Source organism: Eptatretus burgeri, chromosome 6 (assembly GCF_056783735.1).
Source record: "Eptatretus burgeri isolate ZD-2024b chromosome 6, Ebu_testis_v1, whole genome shotgun sequence".
NCBI classification, from domain to species: Eukaryota; Metazoa; Chordata; class Myxini; order Myxiniformes; family Myxinidae; genus Eptatretus; species Eptatretus burgeri.
In genome coordinates, this window is record NC_140966.1 from 47561942 (window position 1) to 47580793 (window position 18852).

Genomic DNA, 18852 nt, shown 5'->3' on the forward strand with positions numbered 1-18852 from the left:
AAAAATTCTGCAGAGCACAGTTATCATTGGAAATTTTTGTAACTTCGCATATCAGAGGCCTATAGAGGTCCCTTTCAGCACATAAAATTTTGAATGTCAAGGTCAAAGGTCAAGGTCACTTTGTCGCAAATCAGGGGAGTCGACGAAACCCTTATTTTTTGAGTAATTTTGATCGGATCGTCTTCAAACTTCATGGGAATATAGTTCCTGGTCTGGCGCTCAGCTGATTAATTTTTGGTGGCGATTGGCCTTGACCTTCATGGTTAATACCTCAGGTCAAACATATTTGACCGCAAGGTCAAATTTTCAAGTTTTAGGAACCATATCGTGTAGTACCTCAAATTGAACACCTCGATGAGTGCTTTCTAGATATGTCAAGCTTGAGACATTATGACGTCATTTGGTGACGTTATGAGGCAAACGCATATTTTTCATGGTTACTCTGTAGAACGATTCTCATCGGAATCTCTCGTCGGCAGATATTCCTCAAGGAGTCGCTCCTGGTGGATAGCAGCTCTGTTCACCTCAGTGTGACTTTAAAGAAGTCACACGTGGTCACCTTTTGGCAAGATACGGGTCACCCTGCAGGTGACATTGGTTTATTTTGTTGTTTGACCTCAATCGATGAAGCCGTTCAAGATAAAGAATGTTTTTTTTAAGATATCCGCTCAATCTAATATGGCTGCCAGCCCATGTGACCTCTCAATTATCCGTGAATAACCTGTTATCCCCAAGCCTTGGGGAACATTTGTGTGAAGTTTTCCCTTGATCTATCCAACCATTGTGGAGAAGATTTTTTTTATAGGTTTCGGGTTTATCCAACATGGCTGCCAAACCATCTGACCGATGACATCATATGTGTGAATGTTTTGTTCCACATGGACAGGCAATAATACATGTAAAGTTTCACCTCGATCTGTTCAGCCATTTCAGAGAAGAACATTTTTGAAGGTTAAAAAAAAAATGTGGCTGCCGAACCACGTGACCGATGACATCATCAATTATTTCCTGTGGACCCATTTATCCCTAAATGACCCTCAAAAATTTTCAAACTCATCGGATGCAGCGTTCTGTGTGTGCAATTACAATGTCGTAAGGAAGGAACCTATGACATCATAAAACAAGTACAAAAAGACATAAACATAAAAAAAGACATTAAAAAAAGACAAACAAGTATGACATAAACTGTGTGTGATGGGTGGAAAAAAAATTGGCTTGGTAATTTAGAAAACGCATTAATACTGCAAACGGCTTGGAAATGGGGCGTTATCAAATATATTTTGCTCTGAAAGTCACAAAGAGAAACACAAGCCAGTAGGCGACAAGGGATTCGCGAGGATCGAAGCGCTGGGTACGATGCTTTTCATTCTGACCGATCCACTGACGAAGATTCATTGCCAAGACGTATTGGTTCACATACAATTGTTCCTCTGCCTGACAAGATTTTTCCTATTGCGTATTTTGCCAACTGGCACTCCTCATAAAAAATGACGTTAAAAGACACCCTATTTTTGAAGGATTACCATTCGAAAAATAATCGGTTTGCTGGTTTGTGCTGTGGAGCCTCGTATTGCACACACACAAGGAAAACCCAATAAACTTCCCTCAATGCTCTTGTTTGACTACACTTCCTGAGCCACACAATATTTTTCATAAGCCACGCCCACTTTAAATAATAAATAATTGGAGGTGGTGTGTGGGTCTTGATCGTTTTCAGTAAATAAATAAATAATTGAAGGTGGTGTGTGGGTGGAGAATAGTTTTCAGTAAATAAATAAATAATTGGAGGTGGGTGTGGGTGGGGAATTGTTTTCGGTAAATAAATAAATAATTGGAGGTGGTGTGTGGATCATGGAATCGTTTTCGATAAATAAATAAATAATTGGAGGCGGAGTTTGGGTCATGGAATCGTTTTTGGTAAATAAATAAATAATTGGAGGTGGTGTGTGGGTCGTGGATTCGTTTTCAGTAAATAAATAAATAATTGAAGGTGGTGTTTGGATCGTGGAATTGTTTTCAGTAAATAAATAAATAATTGGAGGTGGTGTGTGGATCGTGGAATTGTTTTCGGTAAATAAATAAATAATTGAAGGTGGTGTGTGGGTGGGGAATCGTTTTCAGTCAATAAATAAATAATTGGAGGTGGTGTGTGGATCGTGGAATTGTTTTCGGTAAATAAATAAATAATTGAAGGTGGTGTGTGGGTGGGGAATAGTTTTCGGTAAATAAATAAACATATTATTAGAAATCCACAAAGACAGAAATGCGGTGATTCTATTTATTTTGGATCCTTTTCACTTTGGTCAATAACGTTTGGATCGAGGAGAGATCGAAGGTGGAACGACAGTGTAGTTCCTTACAAACACTGTATACACACCTTAAATGACGGTAAATAGACACCCAATTTTTGAAGGACTACCATTTGAAAAATAAAACCTCAATCAAAAATCGGCTCGAGTAAAATTTTCTAAATATCTCAAAGTGTTTAATTCTGAAGTCTCGTTTCTCTACATTCAAAACTGAAGGACAAGTATTGAAAATACTGTACGCGGTTTTTCAGCTGCTGTGCAGCAACGGGTGGTTGCTAGGCAACGAAATTCAAACGCGCACATTCCCAGTATATATTCCACCTTTTGGCAAAGTTTCATCGAAATCGGTTCGCTGGTTCATGCTGTGGAGCCTCGCGTTGCAGACACACATAAACACACAGACAGACAGCCGGAAAACCCGACAATAAGGGATATCTCATATATAGCGAATCCAATAACCTTTGTAAAGAAACTTTGATAACCGAATGCTTTAGAAAAAGGCACGAGGACAAAGGAAAACCTGATAGAACCTCCATAAGATACGGGATGAAACTTTGCCACCACGGCACCCGTAACAGGCATGGCATGTCCACACACCCACGGAGAGTCCGTGCAGACCCAAATCTACCCACATGTACCATGTCCGTGTGTGCTGTAAACGTACCTCTACCTTGTAGTAACTGTCAACTGTACATCCTGATCATGACAAGAACTGTATTCTACAGCTCAGTAAGTGGCTGAAGCACTCAAGCACTCCAACGGAACACCTGGTTTGGTAAGCGGTTACCAATTGCCCTCAATACAACTATGCATCCGGAAACACCCGTGCAATGTCAGAATTGGACAAATCAACACGTTTTTGGGGAGTCAGAACGACTGATACTTTCAAATCTGGAGTATACATCCAGGCCAAAAAATATGGTGGCTTCAGACCCCACTGAGGTTACCCAGGAAACGCCTTAACCCCAGACAGTGAGGTGGCTGAGGATCGCCTGATGAAGGATTAAATAAGGCCGTTAATTCTCTTCAAAAGATGTGTTTTCATTAACCCAAACACCCAATTTTCACTCTTGCACTTCCTTGAAGTTTTCTTAGTTTGCATGCAAAGTCTCAGGCTGCTCGGTTTTATAGTTTTGGAGTTATGGAGGAGACATAGTGACACACAAGCACACATTGCCTTTTGTTAGTGTAGATTTCAGTGTGTGTGTGTGTGTGTGTGTGTGTGTGTGTGTGTGTGTGTGTGTGTGTGTGTGTGTCTCCTCCATACCTCCAAAACCATGAAACTTAGCAGCCTGAAACTTTGCAGACATGCCACAGGAACTCCAAGGAAGTGCATGAGTGAAAATTGGATGTTTGGTTTTAATGAAAACATCCCTTTTGAAGATAATTACCGGCTGTATTTATTTATATCCTTGATCAGGTGCGTCTTCGGCCACCTCGTTATCTGGGGTCTTAAGGCGTTTCCTGGGTAACATCGCTGGGGTCTGAAGCCACCATGTTTTTTGGCCTGCTCAACCTCACCTTGACTTGGAACAGGCCGCAACGATTTCTTAACGATAAAGTTTTTGTTTTTTTTTACTTTCCGCACTCAAATTATCGAATGCCTGTTCATCAAAGCTATAAATCGCTGAATACATTGCAATGCTTATAAACACCCAGACACCAACATTTGTGGTTTTATTTCATTTCAGCCCATGACATAACCTCGAAAATCTATTGATCTAAGCCGAATTACAAAATATGAGCTCCAGAATTGAACGTAGCAGCAGTTCTGACTCCTATAAAAAGTATTTATTTGTCAAATTCGGACATATTGGGCGTCGCCAGGAGGTGTATGTTTAATATGACAGTTCGGTGATTGCTAATCACGTGCGAAGTGAGCCATTACTTATCAATCGTTTTGTTGGAGTGCTTAAGAAACTAGGCAAGTGCTCTATAGTATATTCGCACTGTCACTGAATTCAATATCGATTGACTTGAACAAAGTTCAGAGGCAAGTTTTGTGCGTTGGCAACATGTTGTTCTGCGGTGCAACAGGTGGTGGCTGGTTTTCTGAAAATGTTAAATTTTATTTTACAGAATGTTTCCCCTTTTTGTGCATTCTTCCACTTTACAACCCATCACTTCGGCAGAGACAAATAAAAATGAAAATTAAATGTTTCATTTTTTAAAGTTTCTTCAACTGTTTTGTGGATTGCTTGGTGAAGCCACTTGTCGTGCATTGTTCAAGCTTCAATTGCAATACTGCTGTTCGATACCGGAGGTAGGAAGGCAAAATATATTTTATGATCACAATGAGTACAAAAAGTTTTCAGTTGCTATTTATTTATTTACTTTCAAGTTTTCTATTTTTATTTAAGTTTTCAGTTGCTATTTATTTATTTATTTATTTAATTATTTATTTATTTACCAAAAACGATCAAGACCCACACACCACCTCCAATTATTTATTATTTAAAGTGGGCGTGGCTTATGAAAAATATTGTGTGGCTCAGGAAGTGTGGTCAAACAAGAATCAAGTAATGAATCATGGCAGGAAAGCCGAGAGGTACGCATGCTCGCTATAGGCTGTCTAGCCTGGGTTCGAATCCCAACCCAGCTATAAACTGTCAACCCAGTGTTTCACAGGTTTCATCAATGTGTGTGCCATCTCTCGGATGGACATTAAACTGGGTGTGACATCTGCCAGAATCTCTCTCCCTCTCTCCTTCTCTCACCCCCCCCAAATCTCTATCTCTATCTCTATCTCTATCTCTATCTCTATCTCTATCTCTATCTCTATCTCTATCTCTATCTCTATCTCTCTCTCTCACATCCCTTTCCCACCCCGACTCCCCTCTTTTCCACCCCTCTCCCTCTGTTAAGAGGGCTGTAGCATGTACAAATCAGATTCGGAGTGAACCAACTGAAGGGGTGCAAAGGCTGCATGTATGAGCATGATTGCATGCAGGCAGACCTTTACCAGGTAGATAGTGGAGTTTTAAATGCTCCCACCCTTGGTCTCTAAAGTATCCACGTGTGTGTGTGTGTGTGTGTGTGTGTGTGTGTGTGTGTGTGTGTGTGTGTGTGTGTGTGTGTGTGTGTGTGTGTGTTTAGTTATTACCTCCATATGTGGGCTTCAGAAGGTGGAACAGAGTTCTCCAAGGGCTTGAAGTATTCACTCCGTACAAGTGTGTGTGTTGTTGTCGTTGTTGGTTGTCATCTCTATATGTGGATTCCAGAAAGTGGAACGGAGCCCTCCCAGGTCTCAAAGTATCATCCTCCATATGAGAGTGTGTTTGTGTGTGTGCACGCATGTGTGTGTACTTGCAAGTTACTGATGTCTGCTAGCTCCACATGTGGGTGAGTTTCAGGAGGTAAAACATAGACCTACCACATCTCAAAGTGTGTGTGTGTGTGTGTGTGTGTGTGTGTGTGTGTGTGTGTGTGTGTGTGTGTGTGTGTGTGTGTGTGTGTGTGTGTGTGTGTGTCCACACCCCACCGTCACCCTCCTGCAGTGTATAGCAACGTTTCGTGAGGAGTCGCTTCACCCTCCTTTCTCGCTCTTCTCCCCTTCCTAGCTTCCCCTTCTTCACCCGCTCTTTGCTTCCCATCCCCCCTCTCCCTTCACTTCCCTCCATCTTCTCTGCATTCCCCCTCTCTCTCTCCTCTCCCCCTCTCTCTTTCTCCACACCTCCGTTAGCGAAGCGACGGGTTGTGTTTCCTCTTACTCAATAACTGCTGAGTGCCAAGCAAGAAAGCAGCATTTACCATTTTTAAAAGTCTTTGGTATGACTTAGCCAGGGTTCAAACCATCAAACTCACAGACTCAGAGCAGACACTCGAACCATTACACCGCCAAGTATGGTAATAAATGATTGGTATGACATGACCAATATAGCACACTAGACATATTAAAATAAAATTATGTCAGGTATGGCATGTTGGTTCATAATTGCTTAAAGTTCTGAATGCTTTCCTCGACAGCAACAAACATCCTGTTTGCTGGAAACAAACAGTAGGAGGTAATGATGGCATATGATGCATCAAGCTTACCCCTTGGAAATCAGAGCTGGGTGCAGAAGTCTTTTGTAATGCATCTTCCTCCCACCACTGAACTTTCTGAAAAGTAACAACGACAGGAAGAAAAAATAAATTAAATCGACATGTTTTCACTGATTGTTTCATCACATGTGAACTGTTATGCAACTCCTACTACTAAAGAGATATGCAACTACTCATGCAGAACTTATGACCACACTAGTAAAATTAGCAACCAAGACACTATGACAATGAAAAACACATCTCTCTCAACCAGAGTGCATCGGTCGTCGCAGAGGTAAACTACAGGGACACTCGGTGGAGCGCATACCTCCGCCACATAATGCCTGATCCACGAGAACATATCGGACCCAATACATTTTTGAAATATCATGTTGTATTTCTTTTTTTGTCCAATCTCTCAATGGTGAAGAATCACTTTAATAATTAAATATTTCTCGTATCTGGATCCAGATTCGGATCTTCACCAAAATCGAATCAATTTGTCCTCATCACACACTCAACCTGTCCACCAAGTTTAACAAGGAATAACAAGGAGATCCAACACAGGTGGAGGACATTCAGCCCACCATGCCTGAGCGAACACCACACCAACCCATCTTCAAGAGATCCAAGGAAGAAAATGCAAAAAAAAGTTTTTAATTAATGAAATTTAAAAATGGCTTTTTGTTTTTATTTCTTGGAGGTTTTTTTTTGTAATTTTTTATTTTTTTATCCTTATTTTCCACCTTAGGGAGGGGGCATGGGCTTGTTTAAAAACACACATCACCCACACAACCCCCCTTGACAACACCCTCACCAACAGCACTCCGTACACAATGACCCATCAATGCTCAAGCTACGAAAAAGTCCTGCCAACATCCCCATACCCCTCTTTCTCCATAACTTCCAGGTACTTATCAAATTCTAATTTAAACTTGTCCACCGTTTCTGCTGCCACTACCTTTCCAGGGAGACCATTCCATGCATTTACTACTCTTTGAGTAAAAGATCCTCACCTTGCTACCGTTTAACTCTCCTCTTCTTTCCTCTCAGGCTGCGGCCCCTGGTCCTACCACTGTCTACTCTGTTGAATAATTAATCTGCACTTATTTTATCTATACCTTTCATTATCTTAAACATCTCTATCATATCTCCTCGTAACCGCCTTCTTTTAGTGTAGAAAACCCTGTCTCCTTCAACTGCTCCTCATATCCGAGTCTAGCTAGGCCTGGAATCGATCTAGTAGCCCCTGCGCTGAACCCTCTCTCTGGCATCTATGTCCTTCCGGAACTGTTGTGACCAAAACTTCACACAATATTCAAGATGTGGCCCTCACTAAATTCCTGTACAATGTTAACACCACCTCTTTTGATTTATAAATGATCCCCCTCAAAATAAAACCTAAAACCCTATTTGCTTTACCTTTCCCTGCCTGGCACTGTGCTGCCTGCTTACCTAAACTATCTATTACCACCCCCAGATCCTTCTCCTGTGTGACGTGCTCCAAAATTACCCCTTGTATCCTGTAATCTCTATTTCCATTGTTCTTTCCCATCTCCAACACGTTACACTTGCTCAGGTTAAATTCCATCTGCCAATCTTTTGCCCAATCTTTACAAGTATCAATACTTTCCTGTATCTTATCACCAACCCCTCTGCTATCCACCTTACCTCCAAGCTATCCACCTCACCTTTCATCCGAATCCGTCTACAACTTTTTGAGATATCATGCTATATATCGTTTTCACCCTATCCCTCAATAGTGAAGAATCACTTTAAAAATTCTCGTAGTCGGATCCAGATCCGGATCTTCACCAAAATATAAATCTTCACTAAAATCCAATCAGTTTGTTCTTGTCAAACATGCAACCTGCCCACCAAATTTCATCCGAATCCATCCACAACTTTTTGAGATATCCTGCACATAGACAGACGGATAGAGAGGAGTGAAAATATAACCCCCTTCAACTTTGGTGGCAGAGGTAAATATATATATATATATATATATATATATATATATATATATATATTTTTTTTTTTTTTTAATGCTACATGCGACATATCGTTTTGACGCCATCTCTCGATGATGAAGAATCAATTGAAAAACTTAATAATCCTCGGATCCAGATCTGGATTCAAAGAGTCACTAAAATCAAACAAATTAGTCAAGATCACACACGCAATCTGTCCACCAAGTTTCATCAAAATCCATCCACAACTTTTTGAGATATCGTGCTATATAGCATTTTCGGCCCGATCTCTCAATGGTGAAGAATCACTTAAAAAATTCTAGTAGTCAGATCCGGATTCGGATCTTCACCAAAATTGAATTAATTCTTCTTTGTCACACACCCAACATGTCCACCAGGTTTCGTCCGAATCCGTCCACAACTATCAGAGACATCCTGCAAACAGACAGACAGAGATTTTTTTTTTGTATACCTTGTCGAGGCTCGTATGAGAGCTAACACACAATGCACAGCAAGGGGGGCATGAGACAAGAGGGGTGGGAGTGGGAAGGACAAAACAATGGGGAACAGACACATTAGGAGATCTGTGGAAGGGAGAGGGATGGGACGGGGAACATGGGGAAGAGAAGATGGACATTACAGGGACTTTCAGGAAGGAAAGCAGGGGAATTGAAGGAAGTGGGCTTGGGTGGATTATCGGGGGTAGAAAAGATCGAGGATTTGGATGGGGGATGATAAGAGGTGGTGGTGAACAGCTGTTTTGAAGGCCTGGAGGGAAGAATGGGAAAGAATAGAGTGAGGGAGTTTATTCCAAAGGCGGGAAAAAAGAGGAATGAAAGAGTGAAGATGAGCAGTGATTCGTGATTTTGGTAGTTTTACCAGAAGGGAGTTGTTGGCGGACCTTGAGCGCCCTGTGGAAATGTGTTTGGGACAAATCGCAGAGAGAGCAGGGGGGGCAAGGCTGGAGAGGAGACGGTAGAAGACAGAAAGACCACCGACCAACCTGCGGTGATTGGGTGAGAGGCCCAAAGACTCAGCTTCATTGTGGGAGATGCCGATGATCCTAAATGCCCTGGTTTCGACAGCGTGAAGCCGAGAAAGGTGGGAGGCAGGAGCACCAGCCCAGAGGGGAGAGCAGTACTCCATCAGGCTACGGCCAAAAGCTTAATAAGTGGTCAGGAGCTCAAGAGGGCCGAGGAAGGACTTTGCACGATGGAGGCTTCCCAGTCGGCGACTGGATTTGGAGGCCAGCTTGGAGATGTGGCTTTCCCAGGAAAGATCATGGCAGATAGTGTTACACAGAAGCTTGAAAGAAAGGACTTCTTCAAGAGGATTGTTGAGAAAGTGGATGGGGGGCTTTTCTAAACAGTACTTTCGAAGAGACATAGTGAAAGTGTGAGATTTGTCTGGATTGAAGGACATGTTCCACGTGTTGGACCAGTTTGTGATTTTATCCAGATCTGCAGTGAGCGAAGAAGCTGCTGCTTGCCGGTCTGAGGGATGACAGATGGTACGGCAGAGGGTGGAGTCATCAGCAAAGAGATATGGAGGATTTTCCAGAGAGTTGGAGAGATCATTGATGAAAATCAGAAAAACAGGGCCCAGAACGTTACCTTGAGGAACTCCAGCCTGGACAGGAAGAGGGGATGAAAGAACTCCATTTAGGGCCACACGGTGACTGCGACAGGAGAGGAAGTCTGCGAGCCATGAGTGGAGATGGCCTTGGACACCATGGGAAGAGAGTTTGGTGAGTAGGGCAGGGTGCCAGACTGTGTCAAAAGCACGTGATATGTCCAGGGATATGGCTCGGATTTCCTGTCTGGCACTGAGGACCTCCATCCATTGTTGGGAGAGCAGAAGCAGCATATCCAGGGTAGAGTGACCTGGTCTGAAACCAAATTGATGATCGGAAATCAAGCCATTGGAGAAGAGGAAGGATTTCATGTCTGAAGCGATGATGGATTCCATAACCTTGCTGATGATTGGGAGAAGGCTGATTGGTCTGTAGTTGCAGGGATCTGTTTTTGCACCTTTTTTATGCAGGGCAGTGATGTTTGCAGATTTCCAAGCAGATGGCAGATGACCTTGAGAAAATGAGAGGGTGAATAGAACAGAGAGAGGGTGAGCAAGAGCAGAAGAGCAGGCTTTGAGGACACGTGGGCTGATGCCGTCTGGACGAGTTGCAGAATCTGAGTTGAGGTTTGAAAGCAAGCTCTCCACCTTGTCAGGAGAAAAGGACACAGAGTCCAGGGACAGTTGGGTGCGACTGGGTAAGGTGGGTACAGAAAGTGATGGGTTTAGGACACAATATTTAGCTGCAAACACCGAGTTTAGGCATTCAGCCTTTTCACGTGCGGTATCAGCAGTGCGGCCATTTGAGGTAAGGGAGGGGATGGAGGGGGAACATACACCAGAAACAGATTTGATTAAACGCCACCAGGATTTATGAGGAGGGAGAGAGGTTTGAGAGTTCAGACTTGAGATGAGAAGGATGTTGTTTTCCGGCTCTCCTGAGGGTAGATACACACTTGTTCCGAGCTTTGTGGAAGGAACTGAGATTGCCCTCAGTTGGGTTTGCTTTCCATGAGGCAAAGGCAAGTTGTTTCAGGACAACTACCTCGCCACAAGCTTCAGTAAACCATGGGCGGGAGGAAGGGGAGGACAACTGAAGATGAAAGGGGATAAATCTGTGCATGAGGGAGAGCAAGTTTCTTTGAAAGAATTCCCAGGATGAGTTGATGTTTGAGAAAGTAGTGAGAGGAGACCAGTCTGTAAGTTTGATGGCTGCTCGGAGACCCTGCCAGTCGGCTTGAGTGAAATGCCAGACTCGACGGCGATGAGGTGGTTCTCTGATAACAGCCAGAGAGATGTCCACTTTGACAAGGACGTGGTCGGAAGAACCAATTGGAGCGGAAGAAGAGCAGCAGATATTGTCAGGAAATATTGTCAGATAAACAGACAGAGAGGGGTGAAAAGATGACCTCCTTCACCTTCCGTGGCAGAGGTAATTTTCAGATCCGGAATCGGATCTTCACCATAATTGAATCAAGTCTTCCTTGTCACACACCCAATGTGTCCACCAAGTTTCATCTGAATCCATCCACAACTTTTTGAGATCTTGTGTTAAATATCATTTTTGGGCCTATCTCTCAATGGTGAAGAATCACTCAAAAATTCTAGTGGTTGGATACGGATCTGGATCTTCACCAAAATTTAATCAGTGTGTCCTTGTCACACACCTAACTTGCCCATCGCATTTCATCCGGATGCATCCACAACTTTTTGAGATATCCTGCACAAAGGCAGACAGAGAGAGAGGGGTTTAAACATAACCTCCTTCACCTTTGGTGGTGAAGGTAAAAAGGGCCGTGTCCCTCAGTTTGCGAGCAGACTGCGATCGAAAAGTTAGTTCCTGGTGAACCATCACAGCAACAACACAAACAACAGCAGATTCTTCTAAAATGTAAACATCCAATTTTAGTAGCGACATTCAATGCACGGACACTTAGCTCAGCGGATAACATCAACGAAACTGTTGTGTACATGGAAAAATATGGCATCAGTGTAATCTACCTTAAATAAGATTGCATTTACCATGATGACATCAACATCCATTATGAAGGAGTAGGAAAAGGGTGGACTCCAGTTATTCGCTCAGCCACTAAAAATCCCTGAACGCTTCAGTTGTGGGCATTAGCCTACTTGTTAACAACACTGCATATAAAAGCCTGAATAACATTGAGTCTATCAATAGCCGTATGATGGTAGCAACCTTTAATGGTAATCCTGAAGCACCAATAATATCATGCTATTGTCCGACCAATGCATCAACGGAGGAAGATGCACCAGTGTTCTATGATCAGCTGATGGAATTCATAAATTATGTCCCGACACATAACATCATCATAGTCAGAGGGAATATGAATGCAAAACTCGGTCCAGCTGAGTGTATGATCTCATACAACAGCATCACCAATGGGAATGGTAGATATCCATTCGATCTTATGGCAAAATGTGAACTTATCTCTCTGAGTAATATGTTCTAAAAACGGAAAGGTAAACAACGGACTTTCACTTACGCCACCCAGCATCGAGCACAGATAGATTACATTCTTATCAACAAAAAGTGGAAAAACTGCCATGAACTGCAACTGGTGTGGCAGTTTCCGCTCGGTATGTTCAGATCATTGGATAGTAGACGTTAAGTAAAATTAAGTTTACGAGTCAACGTCAAAAGTAAAATACCACCAGAGTACGACTGGAGCAAGTTGAAAAAAGATTCAATCCTTCATGCATCCACAGTGGAAGTGAAAAACTGATTTTAAGGACTGCAAGCAGCTGAGAAACATGTACCAAAAAAGATTCATCGCAAGCGTTGAGCACCGTAAGTGGAGGATAAATGGGGCTTCTGAGGCAGCCATTCAAAAGAATGGGGGAAAAGGGAAAAACTTTCTGACTTAAGCCAAAAAAGCCCAAAATAGGAGACGGATTTCCTCCCCCTCCCACACAAGCAAATGTAAAATTGAGACTTACTGATTAAAACATTTCTTTCCTTTCACATTTTCATTCCACTCAAAGAGCGAACCAATGAATATTTGTCCATGTTCTACTTTAGGGAATACATTAATTTTCCTATTACATTCACTTTATCTCTTCAAGCACGAAAGAAAGGGCTGTTAGGGTGAGTTTTGTAAAATGGGGAAGTGTTTTTAGAACACAGCCGTGCCGTGAAAATGAGGAAGTATTCTGTGCCCTTGTCTCTCGTGGTTATATTTTAAATCATCACAACACTAACAGAACAAAGTTTAGTTAAAATCAGCTTTTAAACGTAGGTTTTATCAAAAATCATTCAAAGTAAGATGTTTCATTTTCGTGTGAAAACGAGTCAGTTTTGAAGTCAGCCAAGCTGCCTCGCCCGAACGAAGCCAAAAAGATTCCGAAGTCATTCCCCATGTGGAAACACACCCTGGAAAAACCATTGTTGTGAAATCTCCCATTACGTCATCAAGTTTCTTATTTAAACCGACTTGTGTGCCCAGCGTGTTTCATTCAGAAAATGGATTGTGCAGATTCTTACTCCAACCTTACGGATCAATCATTTTCACAAGATGACAGGTGAGATCTCAACCCAATTCATTATTTGTTGTTTAAAACAGAATTAAATTACTACACAACCAATAATTAGTTTGTCATTTTTCCAACAGGTTGTCCCCAATCAGAACATCGTTGATAGCTGATGTTGAAAATGAATTATCTGAATATCACGAGGAATGGATAAAAATGTACGACTTTCTTGAAGACATTTATTCCTTTCGAAAATAAGTGAATGATATTATTGTTGGCTGGAAGGAAATTCTCTCACGTCCTTTGATCCCGAGTTCAAGGTGAGGAATTATCACTCTGTCTCTGTCTTCGTGTGTGTATGTGTGTATGTGTGTATGTGTGTATGTGTGTATGTGTGTATGTGTGTATGTGTGTATGTGTGTATGTGTGTATGTGTGTGTGTGTGTGTGTATATGTGTATGTGTGTACGTGTGTGTGTGTATGTGTGTATGTGTGTCCGTGTGTGTATGTGTGTGTGTGTGTTTGTGTGTGTGTGTGTGTGTGTGTGTGTGTGTGCGTGTGTGAATGTATGTACGTGTGTATATGTGCGTGTGTGTACATGTGTATGTGTGTATATGTATGTATATATATGTGTGTGTGTGTGTCTATGTATGTGTGTTTACATGTGTGTGTGTGTTTGTCTGTGTGTAAGTATGTGAGTGTGTGTGTGTGTTTGTGTGTGTGTGTGTGTGTGTGTGTGTATGTGTCTGTCTTTCTGTCTCTCTCTATCTGTCTCTGTCTCTCTCTATCTGTCTCTGTCTCTCTCTATCTGTCTCTGTCTCTCTCTATCTGTCTCTGTCTCTGTCTCTGTCTCTTTCTGTTGTCCTTATACACAACCTTATATTTGGCATGGTTGTAATTTTTGACTACTTGCTTTTTATTTTCAGCATTAAAACTGAATCATACATGGGTGAATATCACAACCTTGAAAGGGAAGATGTTGAAATTCCATGGGGTGATGACTCATTTTCAACTTGTTCCAGTTTAAATGCTCATCTGGATGACATGGACACAAAACTCGATCTTCTGGAGGTAAATGTTATATTTATTATTTTATTAATATCATAATATAATCATCTTTATATACCCTAATTGTTCTTCACTCCTTGTTTTGAACAGAATATGTTGATCGAGTTTCAAAATCACAAGACATCTGAAGCAGACTGCTGGGAAAGATCGTCCATTCTCGCAACTGAATATTTACCCAAAGAAAAATGTTTAATATTTTCAATCTTTATTAATTATATTTGCTTTGCTTTCAATTATTTAATTCTTAATTATAAAAAAGAATAAACGAAGTGCAAGGGAGGGGGTAGGTGCGCTCCCCAATGACCCATCACCCCCCTCATCCCACCCCCTCCCCTCCCCGTGTGTGTGTGGGGAAGGGTGGAGGGTGGGATGAGAGGGGTGGTGGGTCAAAGGTGGGGGCACACAGGGGCGGTGGGGCTTGTGTGGGTGGGGCTTATGTGGGTGGGTGGAGCTTGTGTAGGTGGAGCTTATGTGGATTGGTGGAGATTGTGTGGATGTAGTTTGTGTGGGTGGAGCAAAAAATTTTTTTATTAAATAAACGTTGTGTGTGGGGAAGTAATTAACTAATCACTAATTATGTGGATATAATGAATGTGGATGTGGCTTATGTGGGTTGGGTTTGAGTGGGTGGAGCTTGTATGGGTGGGGCTTGTGTGGGCGGAGTCAAAAAGGAGTGGAGTTTTAAAAGGGGCAGAGTGAAAAAAAATTAAATTTATCTTTGTCTTTTGTAATTCCTGTGAATAAAATGAACCGAAAATCTCTTCCCCTTCTAAATCATATACCTTATAAGTCCAAGGAATGGTATCTATTACATCAATGATTTTAAAAAGTTCATTTGTCCATCGTTTAGTATAACCCTTTTCAAAATGAGATTTCCACCTATATATTCTTACAATATCACCAACTTTGAACTTAGGCTTTCTGAGATTAATCTCTTTTTCATATTCTAATCTTGTAAATGTTTCTGATGGTTTGGTATTCGTTGAGGTGTGCATCGTATCATTATAGTTATCTACAATATGCTGAATAAAAGATAACCATCGTTGAGAACCAAGTTTAGTGAATTTTTTATATAGTCTCTCTTTTAAAGTGTGAATGAATCGCTCAATAACAACCGCTTTTCCTTCATTAAAGGTGCTGTATAATATAATGTTATTTTTAAGAAAATTCATAAATGTTTTGTTGTTGAACTCTGTACCCTCATCAGTCCACAATTTTTTAGGTTTTTGCTTACTATTATTAAATATCTGTTGGAAGGCTAACATAAGTGTATTCCTGGTTTTGTTTTTCAAAGGGACAACCCACACATATCTACTCCTCAAATCAATAAAGGTTAAAGCATACATGTACCCCTTATCATAATTGAGTTCAATGAAATCAGTGGACCAGATATAATCAACTTCCTTGGAATGAACCTTCCTTCTCTGAAACTTTGTGATTCTTGGTTTATGTAATTCATCAGCTAATTGCCCTTCAATCTTAATGACATCATTAGAGCCTATAAGTTTTTTGAATTTCCAAGTCCAAGTTTCAATTTAGCACTGATCATCTTCTTCATGATGAACCTATCAACTTTTTCTCTCAAGGTTGGATTTTGTATCAGAGACAAATCATACAACATTTCTCTATCGGCTTCATGCTTTTCTTCCAAAGTTGTGGTATTTCCATAATCAATATCGTGCCTCATGCACACTTCATCAACCCTATTGATGGATTTGCTCCACGGTTTAGGATTGTCTGCCTCATCTAATCTTTTATTCAAGTTTGTGCTTAGACCACAGAAAGAATACACAGGTAGATGGAATTCCCCTGGTATTCCAGTAGTTGTAAATTTACTTCCTGATAAAAAAAACTTTTGTATATCTCCCCCACGTTTGTGTTTGGAGATAAATTTACTCTTTTTAGAGCCACACACCGAACATCTACCTTTTTGTATAACCCTGTTATTTTTACTTTTAAAATATGAGATTTTTTAGTATTAGTTTTCTTTTTACATTTGAGACAATAACTCATTTATTTATGAGAGAAATTCCCATAGAGTGCGAAAACCTTTTTATTTTCCAACATGCACATTTGAATCAAAATTTTTAAAACATAAAGAATCCTCAGAAATGTCTTCACTCTGTCCTCCATTTATTTAAGAAAAAAATGTAAAACTTTAATTCAAGTCAATCACACCAAGGAAAATGATGTTAATAGTCTTGACGCAAATATTTCTTATCGACTTGTCAATTCTCTATTTTCCTCCTCGGAAAAAGATGGTGCATTGAGATTTATTTATTTTTTGTAATACCCCCCAATCTTTTTCTAATCTCACTGGTTTCCATATTTTTATATCTACTTCTTCTCTCTCTTTCCTCCCTCTCCCTTTCCTCCCTCTCCCTCTCCTCCTTCTGTCTCTTCTCCCTCTCCTACTTCTCCCTCTCCTTCTCTCTCTTCTCCCTCTCTCTCTCTCTCTTCACCCTCTTCTCCTCCTCCTCCTTTGTCTCAGTTTCTTCAACTCCTTCCTGATCCCTTACTATCGTTGAATCACTTTCACCCCATGGAATATCATACATATATTCATCAGGATTTCTTGTTATTCCTGTATCCAAAATAATTGTTTTTACAACAGGAAACCAATAAAATTTCTTCTGAATTTCTAAAAGAGCCTTGCGTTTTCTTAACTTTAAATTTTTTTCATTATTTAACATTTTAATTAAATCCAAAGTTGTTGGTTGTTTATACATCAGTATAAAGCCAATCTTTTATTGAAAATACCTCATTCTTATGTTGTAGAACATATTTATTAAAATACCGAATACCCTTTTCTTGAATGTATGCTTGAACACAGAAATGATAATTTTCTTGAAGCCTTCTTGCTGTCATTTATGTATTAGAAATATATGACAGATTAATATAATGACAAGAAATACCTCCCCATCTTCCCAGAGTTAAATCATTTTGTATTTCCTTACTTATTAAATATTAAATTATTTTATTTGTTGTTTGCTAATAGTGCTTCCACAAAAACTCATTCTCGGCACTAAGTGGATAATATTCTTCCTTACGAGATTGATTTAATTGTTCCAGGTATTCGAGGTCAATTTTAAATGACCAATTATACCCTAAATCATTCATATCATATCCACATTGTTCTATTCTCATACAAACGATACGCCCTTCTTTATAAACTTTTATTTTAATTAGAACTGTGAATTCTGTATGACCTGGAGATAAAATCAACACTTGAACTGTATCTTTGGAATACACGGCCATTTTATTTAAGGATATATATTGTGATAAATCACTTAATCTCACCAAGTCATTCGCATCAGTCAGGCTTGGAAATTTATTAATATATAAGTATTTTTCATATTCATATTTTTTGCTCTATTTCTGTCGTTCAGCCTGTGCCTTTGTGTAATAATTTGATAAATCAAAATTCAGTTCTTGGGATACACCAAAGATAGAACCATCTTTACCAACATAATTCATTTATATTCGATTAAAAATGTCATTAAAAATTTTATTTTTGTTGAGTTGAAATAACACATATGGACATAATTGACCACAACACTTGGAATTTAATTCTTGGACTTGAAATGTTTGATAAACATCATTCTGTAAGAATTTTATTACTTCAACAGGTGGTGGAAGACCAAAACTATCAAAATAATATTTGTCTTGACTATTAAAAAAGCAAACCCAATGAGAACCGTTCCCATTAATTTTCTTATAAATTCAGAATAATATTCTTTGTACGTTTAGACATGTTTGTTAATTCATCTCTCATACAATTAACCACATTATGAATTTTTAATTTCTTACAATATTTGATAAGTTCTAAATTTGATGTTGTATTCATTCCAAATTCTTTAAACCACTCATCAATGCTCATTTATATATTATAAAGATATAATCCATTACCTCTTTTAGTTAATTTTACACCTTCTTGTGTGATCGAAGAAAGCATATCTCCAACTAAGAATCTTGCTTTAACAGGCAGACTTTCAAGTTTTTCAGCAAAATCTACAATTACACCACTTCCACTAATTTGTTTCTCCAACTCTTTGTTATGTCTTTCCAATTTTCTTGAGCCCAGAGTTGAGCCTTCCTTTCGTTGGCAGTTTTCACCGCTGCTGAAATACCATCCGTCAATGCTCCAGCCACACTTAAACCAGCAAATAAAGGAATTAGAAATTGGAGAAATCCTCCACTCGTCCCTCTTATTGAATATTTCAACATTGGTTTTGACATTTTAATTTTAAGTGAGCGAGTATGGTTCAAGATTTTCACCTGTTCTCTTGTAAGCAAAACATCAATTCTTACTGCTCCTTTTCTCTGAATTGTATTAACGTTAATCGTACAAGGCATTTGATTTTGAACACAAGATGATAGTTTATGAAGATTGATTTGATTAACATATACCCCAGTTG

At 40.0% G+C, this 18852-nt stretch overlaps 1 protein-coding gene and 1 long non-coding RNA gene across 4 annotated transcripts in view; one reads left to right on the forward strand and one right to left on the reverse strand.

The window, feature by feature from the left end:
- LOC147024706 (neuronal PAS domain-containing protein 2-like) overlaps positions 1 to 18852 on the reverse strand; it is a 189973-nt gene that overhangs the window by 25296 nt on the left and 145825 nt on the right. For all 3 annotated transcript variants that reach the window (XM_085884878.1, XM_085884877.1, XM_085884880.1), the window contains exon 17: positions 6345 to 6410. In XM_085884878.1, coding sequence (XP_085741004.1) covers positions 6345 to 6410 — 66 coding nt within the window. The remainder of the gene's footprint in view (positions 1 to 6344; positions 6411 to 18852) is intronic.
- On the forward strand, positions 13041 to 14850 carry LOC147024707 (uncharacterized). The gene is made up of 3 exons (XR_015058835.1): positions 13041 to 13686; positions 14293 to 14437; positions 14525 to 14850. It is a non-coding gene; the product is annotated as an uncharacterized LOC147024707 (long non-coding RNA).